The following is a 26729-nucleotide window of genomic DNA, read 5'->3' on the forward strand; positions in this document are numbered from 1 at the left end:
CTAACTAGACTTAGCAAATCCAGACTGTAACTTAGCTCAATATCCTTCTAGATTTAATATTATAAATAAGAAATTTCGAAATGCTTCAAATTACATTAAATTTTGTCGATATAAATTTTTAAAGAATAAAAAATATCGATCACGAGGCGAGATTCGAACCATTTCATTCGAACCACAATTCGAACCATGAGATTTTGTTGTCTAAGTAAGCTATTTCAATTATTTGCTTACTCGTTTGAAGTCATGGGCTGGACTTGTATACTTGTTTTGAAACCTAGATTACCTTATTTCAGCTACAAATAGTAACAAGTTCGAAATTAATAGCACGCTTTTTTATTTCGGCTTTACAATTGTAGGTTAAACTTAATTATTTCATATATTATTCTGAAATGCAATTGCTATTGCATACAACTTACTTCAACATAACTGTTAAATAAATCAAAGCTCCGCAAGAAAGGACACAAACAATTGGACAATAATAAGTGCATTCAAATTTATTGCCTTGTCAGGTACTAAATGAACTTTTAGTTACAAACTCAGATATTTAATACCTGCTTAAAGTCAATAAACATTTTAACACTTAGCGGAGGCTTCGTCCCGTGGGAGGGAGAAAGCGAATCTTTAAGGACGATTGGAAAAGGACGCACGATGAGCAGGTGTCACTTTGGTTTCAATCTGCGGTAGGGCTGCCAGATGTCGGGATCGAATTGTGCGTAAAAAATTGTTTATGTTAGAAGCCAATCAAAGAGAATTTGTATGGTTTTAGGGTCCAGTGTTTGTTTTATTTTAGAAAGGATGACTGAAGCTTTTGCGTGTTAAATTTAAAGTAATATTCAATGCAGTTTATTTTCTATAAGATCATAATTATATCCTTTTTATAGGTAACTAGCGGTCCGCCCCGGCTTCGCCCGTGGTACATATTTACGTTTTCTCTACATAAAAACCATCCTCGTACTTCAAGGAATATAATAAAAAAAGAATTATCGAAATCGGTTCAGCCGTTCTCGAGTTATGCGCTTACCAACACATTTTGCGATTCATTTTTATATATAAGATAGGTATAACTTACGAGCAATAAATAGAATATAAAGCTAATTCAGTCATATGCACTCTAAAAAATAATATTATATATATAAAAATGAATCGCAAAATGTGTTGGTAAGCGCATAACTCGAGAACGGCTGAACCGATTTCGATAATTCTTTTTTTATTATATTCCTTGAAGTACGAGGATGGTTTTTATGTAGAGAAAACGTAAATATGTACCACGGGCGAAGCCGGGGCGGACCGCTAGTATTATAAATAAATAATAATATTGTAGCAGATCTTATTTTCTCACCCCAAGCAAAATCATAATTAATGAGGTAATTGCACATGTTAATCACCAATTTAAATTATACGCGAAATGTGTTACAAAATATTTCCCGCCAAAACCTTCCTACACCAAAAAAGGTGTCTGAAGAAAAAATAACTTATTTTGCACAGCCCTACGCAAGAAGTTGCAATTGTCCTGGGCAGATGAAACAGGGCTTTGTTGTCGAAAGTGGGCGCAAAATTAACGGTACAGAAAATCGCGTATCGGTTCCTTGGCAGATGTATCGGTCTATTGTGAATCGGCCAATAGAATGGATGGACCTTATCTATGGAATGTTTAAAGGTGCAAGACGTTTTGCTAGTTATTTATGTTGCTAAATATTATGCTTAGTATTATGATTAGGTTATCGCGCGTCAAAATTGTATATGAATAATAAGTAATAGGGATGCCCAGTGGTGGAAATTCGACAATTTCACTTTAACGACTGTACTGCGTTTTAGGGGGCACATATCGCAATGAAGCATGTACATTTTACAAGTCTTCATTATATAATACGAAAATTGTGCGAAAATATTCAATATTGTGTATAACATGCATGTTTAATAATCAATGTAACGAATGTCTGGTTTAATTTCAGCCTTAATATTTAAATGTAGGTACAATTACATTGGATTTAAAAATAGGATATTTTTTATTTGTTTTCAATATACGCGAAGTCGGTCGGCCATACATACACATAAAATTTCTAAATATATCATACGTTATCGACGCAAATGTGTAGATTAATATAGGGTAGATATTAAATCCTAATCATTAGTATCAACATTTGTTATATTGCAGGAGGGTTCATAATGATTTATAGGAAGCGAATTATGATTATTAATAACATTATGGAAGAAAATGGTCATTTGTTATGGCATTATTACACTTTTTTTTTCAATATAGGATAATCACATTAATGGAAACTATAGTAGCTACCCGATTTGATTTGCTTAACCTATATAATATGTTAATATGGATTATAACGCGGTTTTTATTGTTTAAAAATGTCAAAAAGAAACTAATACAAAACTCTTTTTTTTTCAAACATTATAAAATATATTAGTGGGGTATAATTTATTGAAATGGCGTATTTTTCATTCTATTGACATCAACCGAAGTAAATCTTATTTTTTAACCATTGTATCTAGTTGAAAAGAAATATCGTTTTACACATAAGACAGATGGTTACATACATACATACTCTATAATAATTGACTATAATTTGTCATATCAAACACTTTCAAAAGACTTACAAGCGTCTAAAATTAGTTACCCCAAATACTTAAAATGCAGAATAAATCCACGGCTATATTTTATGGTCCGCCAGGGGGCCATTCGGGTCTTTATATCCCATAACGTATGGACCACATGGGGCCTTATGGGGATCGATTGCTCATTTCAATGTATTTGACGTCGGACTGTGAATAGCATTATGTTGAACATATTATTTTCTCAATATATTTAGGTTCATAGAAAAAAAGAGCATGTGTGCTGAACACACGTGTCAGAAGTGAAACTTCGTTAGCAAGATTACAATGCAAGGTAATGTCATGACGCGACCCTGACATTTTTGAACCATTGTTTCGAAGCTTTTTAACAAATTTTGATTTAAGATCATTTAAATATCCATTTGTAATTGCATCTAGGCAGTCTAACAGTATAGGTACTTAAATAAGAAACTTTCATATACCTACTTTCACTAAAATACTGTATTTAAATATAAAATTTATAAGAAATTAAGTACTGTCTCGTGTTTGATTTTATCATGATTCACTGAAAAATTAACATTGCCAAAAAATATATTTTAAAAACATTGCTATTTACTTGGAAGATCGAGTTGGTGTCATATAAATATAGATAGTATGTACCTATTATAATTAAATCGTGTTTTAAATCCGTTTTAAATATAAATCAGAGGAAAAAGGTGTCATAAATCAATTAATGTCTGCGTAAAATGCCATCGATATATACAGTAAATTAAGAAAGCACCAATTTACTTCCATAGTTCCCTTTTATACTAGTACACTAGTATCTGCCTGTGGCTTCACACGCTAACCACACGTCAAGTTCAGCCAAAATCCATACGAAAAAAAAACAACATTTCGATCCCGAAACATGTACAGATAGCAGAAAAATGACACGTATTTATCGTCGTGTTTTGCAGACGGTGATAAATTATATAAGTTGGCGTGTTTTGGAATGTCTGTATGCGTAGACGTCTGTAAACAACATTTTAGATTTGATATCTATTTTGAAGTGGTTGGGAACTTTATTTATAGAGTTGTATGATTTTAAGATTCACCTGTATTATTTATAACACGTAGATATTATGTTTCAAATTTTATGATTTTTAAGCTATTGCATAGCTTCTATCGCGGGCCTTGAGCGCGGGGACCGAATCGAGAAATTCCGAAACGAAAAAACCTCACGCTCCCCACTCCGACGGGCTCGGAGGTGTGGCTTGAAGGCATGCTATAGCTTTACCGCGGCAGGTCCCGAGTGCCAGACTTTTTTTTTAACTTGTTATGTTCAGGCAAAATACAGGCAGATAAGTGTAAGAATTCTCTATTTAAACAATTTGTCAATCAGGTAGATGTAAAAACTACAATTAAGTGACAGCTAAACAAAAAAAAAACATTGTAAATGGTAAATCGCGTAGAAATCTATTAAAAAGTTATAATTTCTAAACAAAATAAAGATAAATCTCGTATATCAGATTCTATCATTAATTGTTGGGCACATTAAATTTTCCTTTACATCGGTAAATTTGATTAACAAAGTAAGGACAGCAAATAAAACTTTTGCGAAAATTTAATAAAGTTTCGCAAAGACCGCCGCCCTTTAAATAATTGTCAAAGTATTATTTAAACAGTAACAAGTAACAGCTGTTGTTAAAATATTGATTGAAAAGTTTTTTAATTTCACCCCAGCCAGCCCCAGGGTTCGCACAAACAAACCTTTATACCCTTTGTATCGAAATTAATTTAAACCTTTGGGTATTGTTTGCAGGTAAGGTTTAATTGTATTCAAATTTTTATACTGAGTCAGTGTTTTTTTGGGTCAAGGTAAATACCTACTTTGAGGCTTGTACCTACCTTCCTATCCTGTTGAAATGTCCCGTGTCGTTAGCTCGTCGAAAACTATTATAAGTAAATATTATCTCTTTGAATTGTTGGTACGATGTTACGAAATTCTATAACTATGTAAATGTAAATTCATTTAAAATTAATAAGAATGTATTGGAACTTCGATAGCGCAAATTGTTCATACCTACTCTTGCATTTGTCATGCAATAGTTGTTGTTTCACACGTTTGTCGATTTGGCAATTACAAAATGAATTTTATTTGTTACAGGTAGCCCGTATCAGTGAAGTGATAAAACAGTGTAGTGATAGTGTGGTGCCAAATGAAATACCACTAGTTTCGTAATGGATCCACAGCGGCGTTGGTATCGCGGCTCGTGACGTTTAAAATTCAAGATGGCGGACACTCCCGCCACTTCGATCATTGAAGGAACTGTTAAGTTCCGCGACGGGAAAAAGGTAAGATGTTAATTCAATTATTGATCTAATTGTTTATATTTTTAAGGCTAGATGAACATCTATGTATCATAATAATATTTATAACTGCTTACCTTAAGAATAAGTTGAAAATCTAAGCAAATTTTGTAGTTTTGATTATTCACATAAATAGTGTAGCGTAAGCAGAAAAAAAAACTTTTTCGACATAATAAATAGATCAGCTTGTATATGAAACAGTTTAATTTAAATATACACCATCTTTATTTGTCACGAATAGAAGATAACCTCATTTTTTAAATCGGCCAAAACAATTTTTTACTACGTTTTCGAATAACCGTGGTTTTTGAACCATTGCATTGATTATACGTTAAATTGATCATAAAGAGCAACTTGATTCCAACAATTTCGGATATAACTAAGTCCACAATTCACACTGGCTGCTGCGTAATACATAGGTATCACAATGGTTGAATTGAACCCAATATTTAGAATTTGTGGTCATTCAAAGGTCATACAATAAGGCACGTGCAACTTTACAACTAAAACTTTCATCCAGGACCCAAACTAGCTCATATTTCTTTCCAATAAAGTCTATATTTCATCGATAATTATTCATACCTGCAAATTTAAATAAAAATCGATCCTTTATCGTACTAAATAGGGTGCATATTAGATTGTTTAAACATCGTTTGCATATCAGCGGTATCGTGTTGATATTCAGAAATATGTGATAAGGTTTGTGTGTGTGTGCGTGTAGATTCCGGAAAATTCTAGAGTGATTTCTAAAAATCGATATTTTTAACGTTGTTGTTATGTATCATAAATATTTCTTGGTATGGTGGTAGGTACCTTTAGGGTAGGCAGGGAAAATATCTAGGACTGGTTTATTAAGTTCTTTTCAAAGAAAATCGATTAGTGGAATAGATGTAAAATGCATCTGCCCCAGAGGTGCCCAGAGCAAGGGGCTTCCCGAAAACTGTTAAGTCAATAAGCTCTATGACAAGCAAAATTATCCCTTTGTAACAAACGGATTAGGGATACAATATAACCATACCAGAAGTACTAATTAGTCCTAATTCCTATAGACCGTAAGTTTTAATGAGATTGTAATTCTACTCCCTAGTGCCTATACTGCAGAATCCTACAGCCTGAATCGCAAACTTGTACCGACAAGTTGGGACGAGTTGCACACACGTTTTGCTTTGTTAGGATCGTCTTACAGCTCTTAATAGCACTGACGGAATGGTTTACTGTAGGTGTGTTTATATTTCATGGGAAGTTTAGTATGCGCTTTTGTTGATCAAGATACCTATACAGTTTTGTTTTTGGTCCTTTTTTTGTTTTGCAAAAAGTGTGGTCACATTGATCCTGAGATTTCATGCCATTTTTGGGTTATATTTAGTATACGTATGTACACTAAATAGAAACGATATCTTGAGAAAAGTTTTATAAGAATAGAAATTTTTTTTATCATGAGGCGGGATTCGAACCTGGGTCTTTCGCCTCCCGTTTGCTAGATGACTTGTTAGCAATAAACAGAGTTTTTTATTGATCTATTAACCCAGTTTAAACTTGGTAATATTATTTTCAAATGCTTCTACAAAATAGTATCGCTTCGATACAGAAAAATAAGAAACTTCTGTTCTCGGCCTTTTTACTATTACAATTTACAATAAGTATTATGTAGCCGCTGAAAAATATAGTGTTATTCGCAATCCCACATTGAAATTAACCTAATAAAAACATAATGCAAGCAAGAACAGTAACAAAAAGTGTCGCAGCCAAATTACAAGGAGATGAGTTCGCATAAGATACGGGTTGGCTCCCGTCCAGCTGCTAAATTACTTCGCTAAATGAAGTGTCGCTATGGTTTTTCTATTTATTGCAATAGGCATATTTGATGAGCCATTTTATAGGTTTTTGTTAATCTTTAGGTGTGGAGTAAACAATGTTTTGATTTAAATGTAGATAAGATTCGTTTGTTGTATTACATCGTTGGTTAAATATGATTTAAACATTGTTTGTTGATGTAAAATTGACTGTGCATTTACATCAAACGAACATGAGCAAGAGCATCTGAGAATGTAAACGCGAACTCGTATTCAATGTTGTTCAGTATTAGACTATTGCATAGAATCTTTTCGAACGCAATAAGAACATCGAAAAAATGCTCTACGCCTACTACGTAAATGCACTGTTAAACAAAACACAGTTTGGATATAAGGCATATTTGTGCATAAAAGGATCATATAACATCAACATTACAAGTTTACATTTACACCTAAAACGATCTTGCGACAAATCATTTCCGATACCACATTACTTAAACTGACATACATACAAACTTTTATGTTCACACAATCGTCGGCGCCTCAAACAATTCGATATATCGATTCAACATAATATCAAAGTTTAATTATTATGTGTGTCATGTACAATAGTGAATTCGCTAGCGCCTGTAGTTAGTCATTGCCGATCGTATCGTATATTGTGATTCATGATGCTTCCGCCTGATTCTATACTACTGTATTGTAAAAATATCAACATTTTAAATCAAACATCATCCTACTAATAATATTAAAAAGCTGAAGAGTTTATTTGTTTGTTTGAACGCACTAATCTCAAGAACTACTTGACAGATTTGAAAAATTCTTTTGGTGTTGCATAGCCCATTTATCGAGGAAGGCATTATCACGCTAAGACCAACAGAAACGCAGTATTATAAAGAATTTAAATCCACATGCATTATACTAATAGTAGAGAAAAGTATGATAATAATCGCGAATGCAAATGTGAAAAGTAGATGGATTTTAAGTGGTTGTTGCTTTGCGTGAAAACTAGAACGGATTTGATGGACATTTTGTTCTGTTTTTTATCTCAGTGCAAAGTAAGGAAAAATCTACGCTTCTAGCTAATATATATAGTAAATTTATTATTAGTACCTACATTAGTAAATTTATTATTTCTTAACCCCTAAAAATCGAATTTATGACTCTTTCAACACGAGTCATTTCATTTTTAATGATTAATTTGTATATAATATACTAGCGGTCCGCCCCGGCTTCGCCCGTGGTACATATGAAAAATAGATGTTGGCCGATTCTCAGACTTACCCGATATGCACAGAAAATTTTATGAGAATCGGTCCACCCGTTTCGGAGGAGTAGGTATGCAGACTAACATTGTGACACGAGAATTTTATATATATAAATAGCGGTCCGCCCCGGCTTCGCCCGTGGTACATATGAAAAATAGGTGTTGGCCGATTCTCAGACTTACCCGATATGCACAGAAAATTTCATGAGAATCGGTCCACCCGTTTCGGAGGAGTATGCAGACTAACATTGTGACACGAGAATTTTATATATAAGATATATAAGGGAATTCTCTATGAGAACATACTGCTCTTTTTGAATATAATAAAACAAATGAAAATGTTTTAAATTACAAGTAATATTTGTTTATACTTTGAACGTTCCACTTTAGCTATACAAAATCAGGGACGCTGCAATATTTCTAATTAGAATATCAACAATGCATTAATTGTATTGATTAAAACAACCTTTATAATAAGAGTTGGATTACATTGAGGTAATGAATTGATATGAAGATAACAGCTTCAACGAAGATATATTGCAACGTTGTGTAGTAATACTATAAGATATGCAATATTCTTACCTATTATTAGGCAATATATAATTAATAATTTAATACATAGTTATTTAAACCTAGATCGGTATACATGGATACAAAGAATCGATTGTTGTTTTAATAGTTAATACTAGTACTACTTTTACTTACTTTAATTTCCAGTGTTTCCATAATGTTTAGTGTTGTTTTCAATTGAAATTTTGTAATAGTTTTTAAAAATAAATAGAAGTGGGTAGGTACTAAATATTGTTAAAATGGCTGGGCAATGGGCATACTTATATGTTGCATTTTGCTAAATTTCAATGACGCTCATATCAAGAAAATTGTACCTACTACGTAATATAAAGTTTAACTTACTAAAACTAGAAAATACGTATATTTTTCATTATCCACTGGTCTGATAAAATAGTTCAGCGGGGAAACCGATCCGTGGTTTGATTAAAACCATGACTGTGTCATTTTGTTGTGGATTGTAGTCAGACGGATACATTTTATTCGCTAGCCGTAATTAGGTTCGTGTAATTAGAGTTTATCAATCAATGTTTTAGATAATTGGTGTGTAAAAGAAGATTTATTTAATTTAACAACAGTAAGAGAAATAATATTTATTTAATTTAACAAACAACGGACATTCAGATTTCAGATATTTTGTGTATCAAATACGCAATAATTGTTCATTATTTCAAATCCACTGAAAAAACTTACCGAAAACGTTCTGGTGTTAAAAGATTCTTACTAATTATCTTTTTAATTGTCATTGTAATTATTTGTCATTTTTTTGTAATCAATTAGCCAAATCATGATCACCCTGTTAAACAGAGTGTAAAATTATTTAAGTAATTAAATGTTGCAATAATCGTATTGTTAATCTGTTCGTCTGTTGAAAAACCTTGCTTATTAAGTTTCTTTGTTGAAAATAATGTAGCGGACCGAATCACGCTTCCTAGGAATCGAACCTGAGACTTCCTACTCCACCAACAAAAGGAAAATACTAGACTAAAACAACTTGAAATAAAACATTAAAAATTATTTCAATAAAACGTTTTAATATCTACCTACCTAGCAAAGTTTACTAAGAATGATAAAGTCATCACTCATCACTAATCTATAATTATTAAATTGTCATTTATTTTACGTCACATTGACAAATATCGGTTAATGACAGATAATTAATTACATATACAAATATTTTATGCTTTTTTATTTATTAAAATAACAAACATTACGAAAGATTAGTACATATTTATTATTCGCTCTGAGAACGAATCTTAAAGATCTTGCATACCTATACAATAGTTATTTATATAGATGCAAAAACAGAAGAATAATATACAATAAAGAAACTTCTTATCATTCCACTTATTTTGGCAGAACTTCGTAAGATAATACTTCTGTGATAAAACAAAACTAATACAAAAGGAATCTTATCAATAAAATGCAACAGGTATCTCATATCATTTATTGCTTCTAACAAGTACGCAAACGTGATAATAAAACGGAAAATACCTTATCACACAGTAAAACAATCTTATCACACACATCTGCATGACATTAGATAGTGCAATATCTATCACTTTGACATCTCAATGCCTAGATTTCTAGAACTCAGGACGCCAGCCAATTATTTATGAATTACATGGTAATAAGAATTAGACATAGGCTCGAATATCTGTGGCAGTTATAATCTGTCAAATAAACTTTTAGAACATTGTAGGAATCTTTTTTGTTTGTTTCAATAAACCCCTTCTATAACCTAACCATTTGAAAGATCTAAATAAGAGGAAAACATTTATAATTGTGTTTATAAACCCCTTCTATACATAAAATTCTGAAAGACTTTACATAAACATAAGATATGTTATAGAAGAGAAAGTTAATCTAGTACTCCATTTAATTTCAACAAGGTCCCTTGTTTACATAACATACAAATTAAACTATAAACAATAATGTTTAACAGAAATGCAACGATATGTCCGGCACATTTCCGCAATTTAGATTTCTACATTCAACTACAATTACGGTCAATCATATCAATACATGAAATAAATCTTAAAAACTATTGAATTGTTTTTTATCATACATATAAAAATACTTAAACTATCAACTGAGTCTTACTTATTTTATATACTATTCAAACCCTATCCTCTGTATTACTTTCAACAATTCAATCTTAGCTTCTATCTTTTGTTTATCAGTGAACTTCCTAAACATTGGAACCAACGACATCATGAACTGTTTGTCGTCATCATTGTCTTCGCTTGTCTTTATCTCCTTTATAGCGTTGAGCACTTTCGTTTCAAACTCTTCGTTCTTTTCATAAAGTGGCATTTCATACGTCTCCGGAACTATATTTGCTATATTCATTGTTTCTGTGTGTCCATCGTTGAAGCTATACTCTATATCTCCTTCGAATTTATCGTCGAGAGGGTCGCTCGAATCGTCATCCTCTCGCAATTCGAACTGTTCAGGATTGTCGCCCAGCAGGAAACTCATGGCATCGAAATAGCTATACTTTTTCCGTTTCTTGGTCGGTATAGAGTTTTCTTCCTTGAACCTTTCCTTTCTTTGCAACGCTAGTTCCCTCGTGAAACACGTCCGCAGGCTTTTCCACCGCTTTTGCATGTCTCGAACTGAAATGTGAGAGAAAATTAAAGTTTCGTATTGAACGAATAAAACTTTACGAGACGGTGAAATTAAATGTGAAACGGTTTACGAAATCAAATGTGTTTTATGGCGCTGTTAACTGCGTATTAAATGTAATTTTACTTTTACGATAGTGATGGTTTTGTGGAATGTCCGAATTAATTTTATTTTAAATACTTTTGGTAGTAAAATTAAGAGAAATTTTGATTTTTAGTATAGTTATAAATAATAGGAAATAAAACCGATTAATGCTATACTACCTAACATCATCAAAAACTTGTTCAAAACATTATCCTTCGCTGTCGAAGTCGGTTAAAACGGAAAGTCATTCCCTTAAAATCATAAAATAGGATTAAGCATTCCAACACTCCTATCAATGATACTTTACGAATGTTATATTTCTCTGAATTGATGTTATCTTACATTTTAGTACATTTTTATTGGCTAGAGATATCCAATTGTTATGCTCATTGAATTTGAAGAAGCCGTGAGAATTGGTTGTATAGGTCACGCGTAGGAGGTAAAAACCTTATTTACGTGGATATGTTTAAAAAATGTTTTGAGCTGTCTTCGTTACCTGTACAATATGACCAAATTATTGTACATATTCACATAAAATTTAAAAAAAACGGTACTATGTACATATTAACAAATAAAAATAAGAGGAACTAATGAGCAGAAATTTTATGAAACCGCAAAAGTAGAAACATTCTTCCTTTATCGTGAAAAAATATCGAATTCCCTGGCTACATCGACAAAATTTCCGTATAATTTCACCATCACAGGTTATTGGGTTAATACATTGTTTTCGAACGAACCAATGATGAAATAAAACGGAAGTGTCATACGAAAAGAATTGGAAAAAAGACCAGCGTATACGAATGTATGCAAATATTATTCGAGCCGTCTTGCAATTTGGCTCTTTGTCAAATCACTTTTTTGCACGAAGGTTGATATGTCTGCGAGGGTACCAACAAGTCTGGGAGATATTTGAAAAATTTAAAGAGATTTTTTTTTTGTGAGGCGGAATGCGGAACGCCGGGATTCGAATACGCGACCTCACTGCGCTAACCGTCAATTGCAACTCAAACTATTTAATTCCCTTGTCCCGTTGTGGGGTATGGGGGAGATGCATTATGCATCTGTTTCACTGATAGATATTTCTCTTTATATATGATCAGCCTTCTGTTTGCTGCCAGGTCGAGACATTTTTTTTATTTCAAACTGATATTAATATTGCTATAACAAAACTGAGACTATTGAAATGCATTTATTTGCTCAATTCCCTATCCATATACAACGGAAATTGGTAAACTGTTAACTAAAATAATAACATATTCAGAGCAGATGTGCGAACGCCCCCTGCTTATTACGCAAAATACGATAACAAACCTTGATCATGACCTTGGGGAATCCAATAGAAACTAATAAGGGCCATTCAACACTTCAGTAAAGAAAATAAATAAAAAAAAACTCATTATAAAAACCCTTTAAAGTTTAGAAAAATTCAAATCACTGCACTACATTATCTTAATTTTATAACGATAAATATGTTATGTATCTATGTAAATTAAAACATATTTAACATAACATTTCATAATTACATAACATACGACATACATGTGTTATTATTGCAGCCATTTGCTAATCTAATTCTAAAACGCAGCACAGACTGCACAATAGCATGCCCATAAAAATCGAGATTTATGACCGCCTACGTTCGGAGAAACCACAAAATACTAAGTATGCACCCACCGGCCAATGAACCTCGAACCGAATGCCAATGTGCTCCAAAATGTCATTAAGAAAGAGGCTAACGATCTCTATAAGACAAAACAGAACATTTCTAAAAATAACATACGTAATTACACTACTAATTACGTCTATAATTAACATTTATTATCTGTTAACTCGATGACAATTCGCAACATGCTATCTCACTCTGGTCATAATATCCGCTTCCGGTATTTGGCAGTTCCGACATATTTGTTATCTGTGTTTATTTAATCTATGTTAGATACATAGGTATAACTATAACACGAAAACATGATTCACGTACCCTTTGAATGACTAATTAATAAATAATAGCCAGAGAATTCAACGTTGCTAAATGTTGTTTAGATCAAAGTCGAAGCCGCCTGTATAAACCGAACCATTAAATGTAGAAGCACCGTGCTAGTTTCATACTTTGAAAACTGTTAAACTTTCACAACGTCATACAGCTCGCAACTTACCGCATTCGACCTTTTCGACGGGCTTGAGACTCTCCCAGTTAGGATGGACTTCGATGCATATTTCGCGCCACAGTCGCTCCTTATGTTTCCGATGGCTGTAGTACATGCTATCATTCTTATCGTACAATGAGGGGCGAGATTTCATCGCCTTTATCAACTTTTCGGGGTTGATTTCTAGCATGTTGTGGCGCAACTAAAGCGGCGTGCGGTTGCCGTCGCGAACGATTTTGTACTGAACACAAGATGGCGGATTGGCGGACTGTTGACTCGCGCCGCGCAACGATTGTGCTGCTTTGTTGCGTCGCGTCCGCGTCATGTTGACACGAGTGACACGAAGCATACAGTCGTTTGATTGCATCCGTTTAATTTTTTTAGCTAATCTTTTAATTTAGGATTGTTATGCGTTATAATTTATTTTGAGTTAATTTAAAGTAACAGATTTATGAATACTGGGAATAATGAGCTAAAGTGTAGCATGTGATGGTTTTCATTTATAATTATTTTAGCAATGCCTCCAACTGTTGAATTTTCACTGAATTATTAATCCCATCTAATTAATGTGGCAATTAATAAACCTTATACGTATAATACTGTTAGGAACTAGGCAACTTTTAATACAATTTATTACTTCGATATGAATTGTTAGAAGACTATTTTCTATGATTATTTTTGTACTCGCTCTATTTGTATCGTACAATAAAACCAATTTTCATTATTTTCAGTGGAAGTCGCGATGGTGCGTGATGCGAAAGTTGTCACCAGTTGCAGGTATGTTGTATTTTTAATGGGATATTTTAACTGTTGCTGAGTTTTTCGCCACCCTTATAAAAGGCGGATACTTGTGTAGTTTTAAACTTGATCCTTACTGGATTTAAAAATGGCGCCTTAATATTAAAGAAATATAATATCTTCTTGTTGCGTTTGTACATAATTTGTATGAAATAGTGAGCTTTCAAGGTTAATTAATCTACGGATAAATGTGTTCTTTGATTGTTATGTGATTTTACTGTTGCTAGAAATATATTATGTAATTGCAAAGTTAATTATTTCTGATTCTCTGTTAAATACTAAAAATAGTAATTAATTGCTTGTTTTCGCACTAAGCCGATGTTTATATAGCTTTATGCCTGTTAGTATAATAAAATTAAAATAGCAATAAAATAACGTTCCCAACACATATTATGCAGTGATGTCATAACTTACATAGTTTCTGACAAACGCCAAGGTAATCGCCTATTGGCTAACATTCTTATCGTCTCATGACGGACCTTAGGACTGTTACAAATATTACTATTAATATTAGTTCTTTTTACGTAATATTTCGGCCGCGTTGTCGAAAACTTAACACATTATAAACCTTCAAAACCTTAGTATAGTACTTTAAGAAGCTATCCATTGATGAAAACAGAATGAAAATAGATGCAGTAGATCTCGATTCTCGAGTTAATCGCGAATAGACGGACGCAGAGGAGGATTTTGTTACCTGACTGCTTATATATAATATTATGCAGTGACAAAGTATAAAAATATAAAAATAAAATATTACTTCGTAAACTGGTCTAATTTGTCAAGGTACACGATTACGAAAGGCGAAGTATATTTTCGTGTTGGTACATTTTTTGTTTACTCCGTGCTCAAAAAGTTTTAAATTGAATGTGGGAAAAAATAAAAGTTACCGAATATCCGGATTGACAATTACATTGTAATTGATAATGCTTGTACATAGTGGCTGATTTGCATTCAATAAGTGTGCAAGTAATAAAGAGTCGGAAGTTTTTCAACAAACTGTTTTCGACTCTTTCTAATTAAACATAGAAATAAGAATTTGGATTCGTACTTTCCTTACTATTTCTTGGAATACGAAAATTAAGAATACCTATATAAATCCTACTACTATTATACATCAGAATAAGACATGAGCTATAGTTATAAATAATTGATTTTGCTCGCGGATTCGTTGTTACAACGCGAGGCACAGCCGCTGTTTAATAACGGAGAGCAATAATTAGCAAAAACCCCTGTTTGTATTTTAATTTAATTTCAAATATTATTTTATATTTTCAAAAAAGTCTAGCTTATAAATTAAAAGTAGGTATGCACATATTATATTATGTACTTATAGCATACTGTTAGCCATATATGTACATATTTTCTCTTTAAATAAAGTTGAAAACACTTATCTACTAATGACAAGGAAAATTAAAAAAAAAACTTCACATTGGCGCCACGTCTCGATACCGACTCGAGTTAATTACACATAATCAATGTACTTAGAGACAATTGCATCCAATTATGTAAATGTCTTTTGTTTTCTATGTTACTAGCTAATCGCTTCATTATTACCTGTTTGTATTGCGAAATGACTGGACGAAAATCCATACTATAATAATATTATAAATGCGAAAGTAACTATGTCTGTCTGTCTGTTACTCAATCACGCCTAAACTACTGAACCAATTTTCATGAAATTTGGTATGGAGATATTGTGATACCCGAGAAAGGACATAGGCTACTTTTTATCGCGGGAAAATGACGCAATCCCGGAAATCCCACGGGAACGGGAACTATGCGGGTTTTTCTTTGACTGCGCGGGCGAAGCCGCGGGCGGAAACCTAGTAGATTTATATTTCCTTACTTAGATTTTAGTGGAGAAAATTATTTTCACTATTTTATCTCTTAGATTAATGGAACAAGCATTACAATTGAATTGTAAATATAAAAATAGCTGCAAATATTATTCAAGATTGCAATTTCATAAAACTAGTCTACGTTGAAATAATAGGTAGCAGAACATTAAAAAAACACTCAATTTAGGTACCTTGTTCTTGATAGACTATCTGATAAATTTTGACCTTGATAAATGTTTATAGTTTATACCTTAACCGTAATTTTAACTAATAGATAGGCTAAACAGAACATAATATTTCGAACTGCGAAACCGCCTGTACAAATCTTATACCTTTCTAATTTTCCATATATTAAGATATGTTTATAAATAAGTAATAACAGTTTTTTTCACGTCAGTTATGTGAAAGTCAGTTTATGATACTGGTCATTCTTCCTTTAACACGTAACGGTTTAACCATTCCGGGTGTACATACAGACAGATCTATGGATTGTTCGCGTGGGAAGTCATGACCTCACACGATAGTTGAACTATGGTCATTCTATAAACCTTTTGGAGTTAGACGGATACAGAAATTTAGTATGGAAATGTTCCTAATTCCTTAGAATAACATACTTACTTACGGAAACAAATAATAAGATTTTAATTAAATATTACAATGATTTTTTCATTAGGTACGCTAAGATCTTAACTTAGAGTAGAAATATTTGTAAATTGTAATATGAAAGATCTGTAACTTACATTCATTAAATATTATTGTTATATTTTCTATTTGTTGTCTGTTTTCTTTATACCTAATATTATTTCAGACAGAAATCTAAAACAGGCCGATGACTGTAAAAACTAAAAGCATATTATATAGGTATAAACATAACATTAGAGAAATTAATTTAAATTCAATTTAATTTCATTAAAAAACTAAAAGTAGATCCAAAACAGTTTTTGATCAAATTTTCTAAACCACTTTTTACTCGTTCAAACCGGTTACCCGTGTTGACAAGTTAATGTCTCGGTAAAGACATTGATACATGGATGTTTTTGAACCCCTTTTTATCCCTAACGGATATGTTTTAAATTAATCGATGTCCTATTTAAACGGTGGATAGTATCTTAAATATTGTGATATCTTTATACAGTGAAACCTGGTTAAGTGAGACATCAAGGGACCTGCAATGTAGTTTCACTTATAGAGGTATTCCACTTACCCAGTGTCTCAGATATACAGGTATAAATAAATATCTGTCTCATTTACAGAGGGGTGATAACGACCGTAGCTTTCGTTTTGACATTTTTCAAATAAACATCTGTATGATAGTAAAGCGAAACTAAAACTGAAGGTAATTGAAGCTCAAAATTTGTACTTACGTACTTGGAATTACGTGTGGAATTTGTGGGTTGAATAAGAATGAGTAAACATACAATGATATCTCAGTTACAGAGGTTTATGCATATAAAATTTACTTGCTGTCTCAGTTATAGAGGTAACTATGATGATAAATCGAAAGAACAAATCCCAGATATAGAGGTTTACCTCGTCCCACTAACAGAGGTAATTCAGTGCCAAAGTGTTGGGACCTCAGCATGAGTTCCAGTTATGGAGGTTTCTCACTTATCCAGGTCCCACTTAACCAAGTTTCACTGTATATAAAAATGAATCGCAAAATGTGTTGGTAAGCGCATAACTCGAGAACGGCTGAACCTATTTCGATAATTCTTTTTTTATTATATTCCTTGAAGTACGAGGATGGTTCTTACGTAGAGAAAACGTAAATATGTACCAAGGGCGAAGCCGGGGCGGACTGCTAGTAAAATATATTTATAAGATGTAGCAAGTTTCGCAATGATTCTACAATATTCGTCATGGGTTATAACAATTATTTTTAATCAATTTTTGCTGAGTGTATTATGTTAGTAATTAGTGCCAATAAAAACGAGAATTTCAACAAATACAATTTAATTGACAATTTTGAATCACATACTGTATGCATAGTACAGTTTGTATATAAAAAAATCTATTACACGTTATTATACCTACAGGAACAACAAGAGATTAGAAATACATGCCTACAAAAAATTGCACTATGGTATTGTTACAATTTAATACTGTTACTAAGCGAAAACAAAAAATATTTTATAAAAAACATAAAATAATAAATGTTAACAAAAGTGCACTCAATCATAATCAATACTGTTATCATGCTATCAGCTTTTACGCATTGAACGACCTTTACTGTATTGCCAATTTTTATCCGATCGCTAGGAAATCATGGAAAATTTTGTTTTTATGTGTAAAAATATATTGTTTTATAATATATATATATATATATATGTATATATAATAATTTCACGAGTAGATATTAATTGGGAAAATCTTTATTCCACATAACAGATGTGAGTTTTAAGGGAACATTATTTTAATTACATTTATCATTTCATGAACTATCATTTAAGAATATGTAAACGGCCTCCGATAAATAGAGTCAAAACTTACTACTGATTTACTGAACAAAACAACATCATTGTCATAAATAAAACTCGTAAACTTTTTCTACTGAAGAAGATGATGATGGTTTAAGTTAAACGTCTGAAGAGCAACTTAAACAACGTCATACATTGAATTGATAAAAATCGATACGACTTCTAAATACCAAAGTCATTACAAACGACTTGATGCCTTCTTGTAACTGTCAAAAGGTTATATAGTAATTTAATTAGCAAGTTCTCAGTATCGTTTGTTTCTTACTATTCAATCTGTGCTAAGAATAGCTTGGGCTTTCGAGAAACGCGTGACATAAGCGTAAAACAATCCCCGCTTTACCGACTGTGCATTCGATGTCGATGTTTTGGTTGTATAAATAGGCGCTCAAGGACCGTGTATGATGTTGCACAGGAGGGATACCTGCTTATTTTCATAGGAAAATCAGATTATTCACCATCACATTCAAAACGTGATTATAGAATCATTAGCAGTAATGGGTAAAATATACGAAAAAGATGATTTGAAGTACATTTAAGTTACCTTATTAAACTTTATCACGAAACGTTTGGTATATTTATAAACGTTTTAATAGATTTGATCATTCAATTCACAATATATTATAACTTACGCCTTACATTATTTAAAAAATTATAACTAAAATTGCTAAGCAATCGAAAGCTCGATCTCTTAATTGTCACCTCGCACAGTGTGTAAGACCCTAAAGGTGCATAGAATTGCTATTTTGATACTAAGTATAAATCTCTCATCGCTACTTGTTTGTTTTCGCACGAATTTTATTTTATTTACATAGAGTTCGCGGTAATGGCTATCGGATGGAGATTTATGGATTCGGCATATTTAGTTTATGGGATTAAGTAGTAGTTTTAGGGATTTACATAGGGCTAAGTACTTTGCATTTTGGGGTGTAATTTTTTGAGATTAGTGTTGTTATTTTTATTTGTTTTATTGGTTTTGATTGTAATTGTTGGATCTGGATTTATTCGGACATGTTGCTCCGTAGTATGCAGTTAATATGTAATTTTTGGTGTTAGTATTGTTGGATAGTGAAAAGTAATTTATTTTTATAGCATTATTAAATATATAACTATTAATAACTACTATAAATACTCATAGGTAGATGCTATTTCGATACACCCGCCTCAAAAAATATTGGTAAAATAAAACAAAAATATACTAACCAAATAATATATTAGGTATAGTATATTTCTTTGAAAGCGACATTTATTGGTGTTATTTTGAACTCGACTCGTACTTCGACCGAGAATAACCGGCCCTTTGTCTGTAACGATCTTGGAAATAGTTTGTGGGTATGTAAGTACATACATACTATTTTATTTTTTTTTTTTATTTTTTTTTATTTTTTTTATTTATTACCTTTGAACCTAAACTTATAACTTAACATTTCAGATTTCAGTGTGTTTCCTACCTATCGAATAAATTGGACGAAATTTGAAAAGAGGAATAAAACTTTAACTAAAAATTTCCCTTCACACTTTTGCACTCACTATTCGAACTCAAACACAAACTTTAGCTAACTAACTTGTAAATTCACCAACGGAATAACTGTAATATTATAGACTGTAGTTACTTTATAAGCCCGGTTTCACCCGCCATCTAACCCGGAGAATACCTTGATAATCCGTTCAGTTTGTTTTCCCATGAAATAGTGACAAAAATACATGCACTCATCCTTAAAAACTTAAGAATTTTAAATATTACTAGCGGTCCGCCCCGGCTTCGCCCGTGGTACATATGAAAAATAGATGTTGGCCGATTCTCAGACTTACCCGATATGCACAGAAAATTTCATGAGAATCGGTCCACCCGTTTCGGAGGAGTATGCAGACTAACATTGTGACACGAGAATTTTATATATAAGATAAGATTAGGATTTACGCGAGTAAAACTGTATGAGACACCTAGTCAATTATAAACAAATATGTTTTCCTTTAAACAGTTTTTAAACAATCCTGTAAGTCCATACACAATCGTATCCCAGTTTCAAATTCACAAAAACATGTATAAACCAGGAAATTTGAAATGTATTTTTACGACTATGTTATCCCGGTATTGGTCGGTTAATACACTAAACTCTAAAGGCGGGAAATAGTGTATTGAATTACGTATGTAAGATGATATCTAGTTTTTGAAATCAAATGTTCACTTTACTGTATTGAGGCCTCGAATACGATTATTAATTGATTGTGAGAACGGACGAAATATTACATTATTTTTATGAATTAGTCTTTTTAAGGTTTGTACACTTTATTATTAGTAAGTATCAAGAATGTTTTAGATAGGTAATCGTACGATGTTTTGCATATCCTCTATGCTAGGGAAAAGCGTATCATCTTAGACCACATCTCAGCTTAACATAAGGCGAGATTGTGGTCAAGCACTTCCCTTTTCACAATAAAAAATAAACAATTTTAACTTCTATTATAAAAGTCTGCAATTAATATAAATAGTTTTTGTCGCGGAAATATAACTTGAGATATTCAAAGGTGAAGTATAAGTCAATTCCTTTCTCACGAGCGAAGCCGCGGGCGAAAAGCTAAAGGATAAATAAATAGGTTATTCGTATTTGTTTCAATCACATTTGAAAGTCAAGTGTTTTTCACGATTTTATCTGTTCTGCTTGACCTCATTCTGATATTTTGCACAAATATTTAAGATATTATTTGACAAAGATCATTGATATCGAAGTATTGATATTTGAGATACCATAGAGATAGTATAAATATTGAGCTAAGATTAAATATAGGGTGTATAAAGACCAATAACAAAAAAAAATAGAACGAATGACTTTTTTTTTTTCAATACTGTCTTATTGGACTCTATCGAAATTTTTAAATATTTTTTTTTCAATACCTTATTGTTGACTTCTATCGAAAATTTATATAAAATAACTTATACTGTCCAAGACTAGTCCAATATTTTTTCATATAGAATATAGATATAGAACCTCAACTACTATTTCCAGCAATCTTATTTTCAGAAAAAATACTATTAGCGTATAATGCCTACCACTATTTCTATGTCTGCTTTAGTCTACAAAACATGCATTGTCTCTTTCTCAAGTCGGTTAAAATAATAAAATTATTATTTCTCTTGAGATTTAACGATTTATCATGATAAATATCGATACCATTGCATTTATCGATAGCTGTGTCACGAATGTCGTGAAGTCGTGACAGAACCTATAGCTGCGTTTATTTGTGATATATAATTTTCAATTTTAAAACCATTAAGTAGAGTTCAATTTGGCACGCAATAGTTAAGTGGCATTAAACAAAATAGAGGACCTTTGTCTTTGAAGCCGGTGTGATTTGTGTGGATTTGTGAAGGTTTGTAGAAAGTTTTTATTTGTTCATAGATGCCGCGGGTTTACTTGTGTGGTAATAAGATTAAAAGGATTGTTATCTAGACAATGATCTAGCTTTGTGCCAAATTTTTATCGGATCAGAACAGTCGTTTTTGCGTGAAAGATTATACACATCTTTATACAATATACTGCCCGCGGCTGCTATCGCTGAGTAAACAGTATTTATGTCAATTTATATTTAAATGATTCTTACGATTCTTCTCTTTACGATTTTCAACCTTCCATTCAGTTATGGCATAGTTATGACTTATGATGTTGTTTTGCATTGTTTTTGCAAATAGTAGAACGTTTATGATATAGGTACTATCAATATACTATATAATATAATATACTATAGAATGAATTTTAATTCAACGGGCTGATTTTTCAATCCTTGGTTAAAACTTATTCATCAAATAACGTATTAAACTACCATTTCAAAAATGTATTCTAATTGTCCGTATTTGACAGTTTACAGGTGACATTTTAAAATGTTCGTGTAATACTTTATTGGACGGATAAATTTTAACCAAGGATTGAAATATCGGCCCTAAAAGTAGACTAAAAAAGAAGATCAATTACAATTGATGACGTACGTTGTTTTGTAGCTCTGTCCTGCGTATACTAAATTGCCATCAAAATAAATAACAATAAATGAACAAAAACCCTCCTTAATTTGACGACTGTTGATTTGTATCTGTCCCTATTAATATTAAATTGGCAAAATAAAAGACAGTAAATGAACAAAAAACCTTAATAACAATTTCGCGATCCACCTGCAGCACAATCTCGTCACAAATTCGCGGCCAGCTGCGACAGGTGACAGATTCAGAGTGGTCAATCATGTGTTTGCTTGCAAGATGCTTCGTGCTCATAATTATAGCTGCAAAATACACGGAAACCTTTCACTGTGAAGAACAATTTAATTTTAACAATATAATCTGTGAAATTTAATTATACTGTAGATAGAAATAGCCAAATCTCATAATTTAAGTGTGATAATTATATTGCAAGCACTTATTTTAATATCCGTTATCATAAGAATAAAGCGATAGTCATGCAATAAGAATCATGGCAAAATTTGGGTGAAATAAATAAATAATTGGAGGCAAGATTAAAATCTAAAATTAATGCGAAACTCAAAGAAACAATTCTCCATTTAAATTAGACATTGGTAAGACCATAGGTTCTTACCTGAAACGAATACTTTTTACCTTTAGTAAAGTGAGGTTCAACATTTGAATATACATAGAAATCGGACGCCAGGCATTATGAAAAATGCCCTCATTAGCCACTTGATGCATAACATATCTTATTAACGATTGGTGCAGCTGTGCATCACAGGACCTCGTGTTTATATCGAATGTTTATTTACTATCACTTAATCGAAGTGAAGTTTACTCTAGTTATAAACAAAACAGAAATAGATCTGTTACATGAACTTGGTTAATGTTTAACGTCAAGCGTTAGCATTGACCCTTGAAATTGTAAATTATATGTGTGGAAAAGTTTCTGATTAACTTCATATTAAATGATGACTTAATTTCACATTAACTTCATTTTAAATGTTTGCTTATTATGGTTTAAAGTTTAAACTGCTTCTTCAGTTTAAAAGTAAGGCAAAGTAAGGCGGAATACCGAAAATTTTGTTACCTACCTACTCTTTGAAAATCCTTACATTATCAAACACGAATTTAGCGAGTTTGACATGATTTTTATGTTTGGAGATAGTTAGGAAGCTTGATATAGGCTTCCTTATCTAAAACAAAGAATTCCCATGGAAATTTCCGTCGAAGTCGAAGTTGCTGGTGAAAATCTAGTAAATTTACTAGTGTTATAATAAAACAATGTCTCTCTACCGCGACCGGTATATAATTGGCTTGTCCATTGTCCGTATTATATCACATCAGTAGGAAATAGAAAGTGGAGTTAGTAGTGCATTTCTCTACGCCTATTCACTTTTAGAAGAATAAAATACTTTATTTTTATTGTCTTACGTAACTGATAGTGCTTTTTGTCTTAAAGAAATATTATCAAAATATCCAGGCAATCCTAGTTTAGCTCTTAAGTCTAGATTCTAGAATAATAAGTAATGTAGTAAGTAACTGTTTCCCGCCAAAATATCCTGGAAGATTCATAATTCTAATCCCTTGTTTGTGGGGTAGAAATAATCATTCATTTGTTTCATATTTCGCATATGTTTCCAATATCTTTGATAACTGACAAGATAATTCATGTCCCATATTATTAGATTTCTTTTCTAATTATTTTAATACCAACAAATTCGATAACCCCACAAACAAACATACAAAACACTTAACCATCCAAAAATGATCATTAACCAAGACATCATCCATAAACGCAAAAACAAGGAACATACATAGATCTCAATCCGGTGTCACTCGCCTTGAGTTTTTTGCTCCCGAGCATCGAACCGACACACCTGTCGCGAAGAATGTCCAAACTGCAGAGCATGTGGACAATGTTATGGAATAGGGTTGTCAAAGCAATGTTATTAATCTTATATATATATAAAAATGAATCGCAAAATGTGTTGGTAAGCGCATAACTCGAGAACGGCTGAACCGATTTCGATAATTCTTTTTTTATTATATTCCTTGAAGTACGAGGATGGTTTTTATGTAGAGAAAACGTAAATATGTACCACGGGCGAAGCCGGGGCGGACCGCTAGTAAATAATATAAAAAAGTGTCAATGTGTCAAAAATATGGAAATAAGGAGCATTTACAAAAACATGTTTTAATTTTGAGACTATGAAATTAAAAAAAAAATAGGTCTGAATGGATGTGTAATTTTGTTGATTTTAATATAAGTGTCATATGTTTTGTGTCAAAGTGGAGGGAATATGTAAATTAATTGTAATTTTTGTAAGAAATTGTCTATCTAATTAGAATTGAGAATGATTATTATAGAATTACTTAAGTATCTCAATTGGATAATTGTCTATTCGTTGCATGCAATGAAATTATAAAGATAAAATATGCTAACAAGCTGAAATATAATTAAAAACTGATGAAATGTGACAACCCTATAAAATCAGCAGATTTGCACCTGTTGCGAACCGGTCCAAAGCCAGTCTCCGTCTCACCGTTATTGTTCAAGAATATTTAAATGAACAAGTCGAATTGAAAGCAACAGCTTATATTATACAATGCAGGGCTGTCACCGGTTCGTAATGCACTTGTATTTTAAATCTTTATATAGTTGAAGTACTGTAAATTGTTGTGGGATTTCTGTGGTGAAATGAAGTTGAGAATTTATGTTTATTCATGAAATTCAGGAGCATTATTTTTTCTTCGTTAAGTTTCCGTTGCGTTTTTTATTCTTTCTTTTTATTTCAACATTCTCATTAACATTAATCTGAAACATATTATCTTAACAAAATAATTCACTATCTACAAATTACTTAATTGTATATTAATTCATTGTACATATGAAATCATCACAAAACGCTATCTACTGCCGCATTAAGCACAGCTTAGACCATAAAAACTAGATAACTAAAATGTTATTCTACATGTTATACGTTCACAAATTAATTAATTAACCCATCACCCTAATAATTTAAACTACAGTTTAACCGGATGTCTATAAAGCACTATTCAGTTACCGACCTCACATGGTGCCAAGCCTCATCAGATGAGATCGTGGTATGTTTATGTGACTTTTTCAATGTTTATATTTGATCCTTTTGAAGTGAAGTGTCTTGGTTTTGTTGGATAGATTAATTTGTTTTGTTCGTTCGTTTGTAACTTGAAAGCTGCTAAACCAAACAATGAAAAAACAACTGCAAAGTATGAAGTTCTATCAGACAAACTAAATTATTGATTGGCGGACTATACTTTATCTTTGATATGATAAATCGTTAAACAGAAAGTAGATTTTTTTCATAATTTTAAAATTAGTAACATGTTCTATATTTTAAATTTTAATGTTTTTTAAATTTAGCACATAGCTTGAACTACTTGATAGAATGTGATAAATCTTTTTCCATAATTACAATGGTAGTTTTTCTTATAAAAATAAATATTTCTTCATTCCATTTAACCACTGCATCTTAACATATGACTTTCAAGTTTTCTAACCGTAAAACTATTGTAACGTTCTTAAATATGTAAATGTCAGATTTAGGTCAGGTATTGTATAAAACTAACGACCTAGTCACGCTATGGTCTAGATAAACAATTGTATTTATCATTGTTTTTATGCAGTAACGTCGCGGTTAAAGATATGAATGTTTTCCTGAATGTATTGTATGGGAAAGGTTGGTGGGTATCTTATGCTCTTTATTACGTAGTAAACCGTTTGGTATGAAATTTTGTTACTAGTAGTTTTGAGTTTGAGTTTGAGTTTGAACGCTCTAATCTCGGGAACTTGTGGTCCGATTTTAAATTTTTTTTCGGTGTTAGATAGCCCATTTATCGAGGAAGCCTATAGGCCATTTATCAACACGCTAAAACCAACAGGAGCCGAGCAATGCGGGGAAAACCGCGGAGCACAGCTAGTGTGTACAAATAAAATATAAATAGTAATAACAATCGGATGACAAGTATCCTTTGTGCCTCCAACAAAAAGGCAGTTTCAAAAGCCCAATTTATCTGCAATGGCAAACAGTTAAAAGCAATAAATTTGAAATGAATAAAACTAAAAATGGGAATTTCGGGCCGGTCTTTTCATACGCGAATTTATGTGGTTTATCCTCTTAGAACAAAGGAAATTCCCTTTCCCATTGTTATGTTTTTGTGGCTCTAATTGTACTATTTGTTAGCCGTCTCTATACTTATATTATATCCATACTAGATTTCCGCCCGC

General features: G+C 32.1%; 2 protein-coding genes and 1 long non-coding RNA gene across 5 annotated transcripts in view; 2 read left to right on the forward strand and 1 right to left on the reverse strand.

Moving 5' to 3' along the window:
* The window catches only part of LOC149480812 (uncharacterized), a 121048-nt gene extending 107429 nt beyond the window's left edge, over positions 1 to 13619 (reverse strand). Inside the window, exons 1-2 of one of the 2 annotated variants that reach the window (XR_016316913.1) lie at positions 13407 to 13619; positions 10237 to 11159 (exon numbers count right to left, since the gene is read on the reverse strand). Coding sequence is in view for 1 of the 2 variants with exons in the window: in XM_089705774.1 (XP_089561900.1) it covers positions 10657 to 11159; positions 13407 to 13587 (684 nt within the window). In the remaining variant the exon portion in view is untranslated. Of the gene's footprint in view, positions 1 to 9974; positions 11160 to 13406 lie in introns of those variants that run through there. The other variant, XM_089705774.1, reaches the window with a different exon arrangement.
* Positions 1 to 26729, forward strand: part of LOC149480808 (uncharacterized) — a 369189-nt gene that overhangs the window by 182106 nt on the left and 160354 nt on the right. The window lies entirely within an intron of this gene.
* The window catches only part of LOC149480817 (uncharacterized), a 109737-nt gene that overhangs the window by 17896 nt on the left and 65112 nt on the right, over positions 1 to 26729 (forward strand). For both annotated transcript variants that reach the window (XM_089705735.1, XM_089705736.1), the window contains exons 2-3: positions 4712 to 4899; positions 14129 to 14174. In XM_089705735.1, coding sequence (XP_089561861.1) covers positions 4837 to 4899; positions 14129 to 14174 — 109 coding nt within the window. In that variant the 5' untranslated portion in view covers positions 4712 to 4836. The remainder of the gene's footprint in view (positions 1 to 4711; positions 4900 to 14128; positions 14175 to 26729) is intronic.

This window comes from Colias philodice, chromosome 17 (assembly GCF_061535455.1).
Source record: "Colias philodice isolate Cphi_HAF_F1 chromosome 17, ilColPhil1 Martin Lab GWU primary, whole genome shotgun sequence".
Lineage (NCBI taxonomy): Eukaryota > Metazoa > Arthropoda > Insecta > Lepidoptera > Pieridae > Colias > Colias philodice.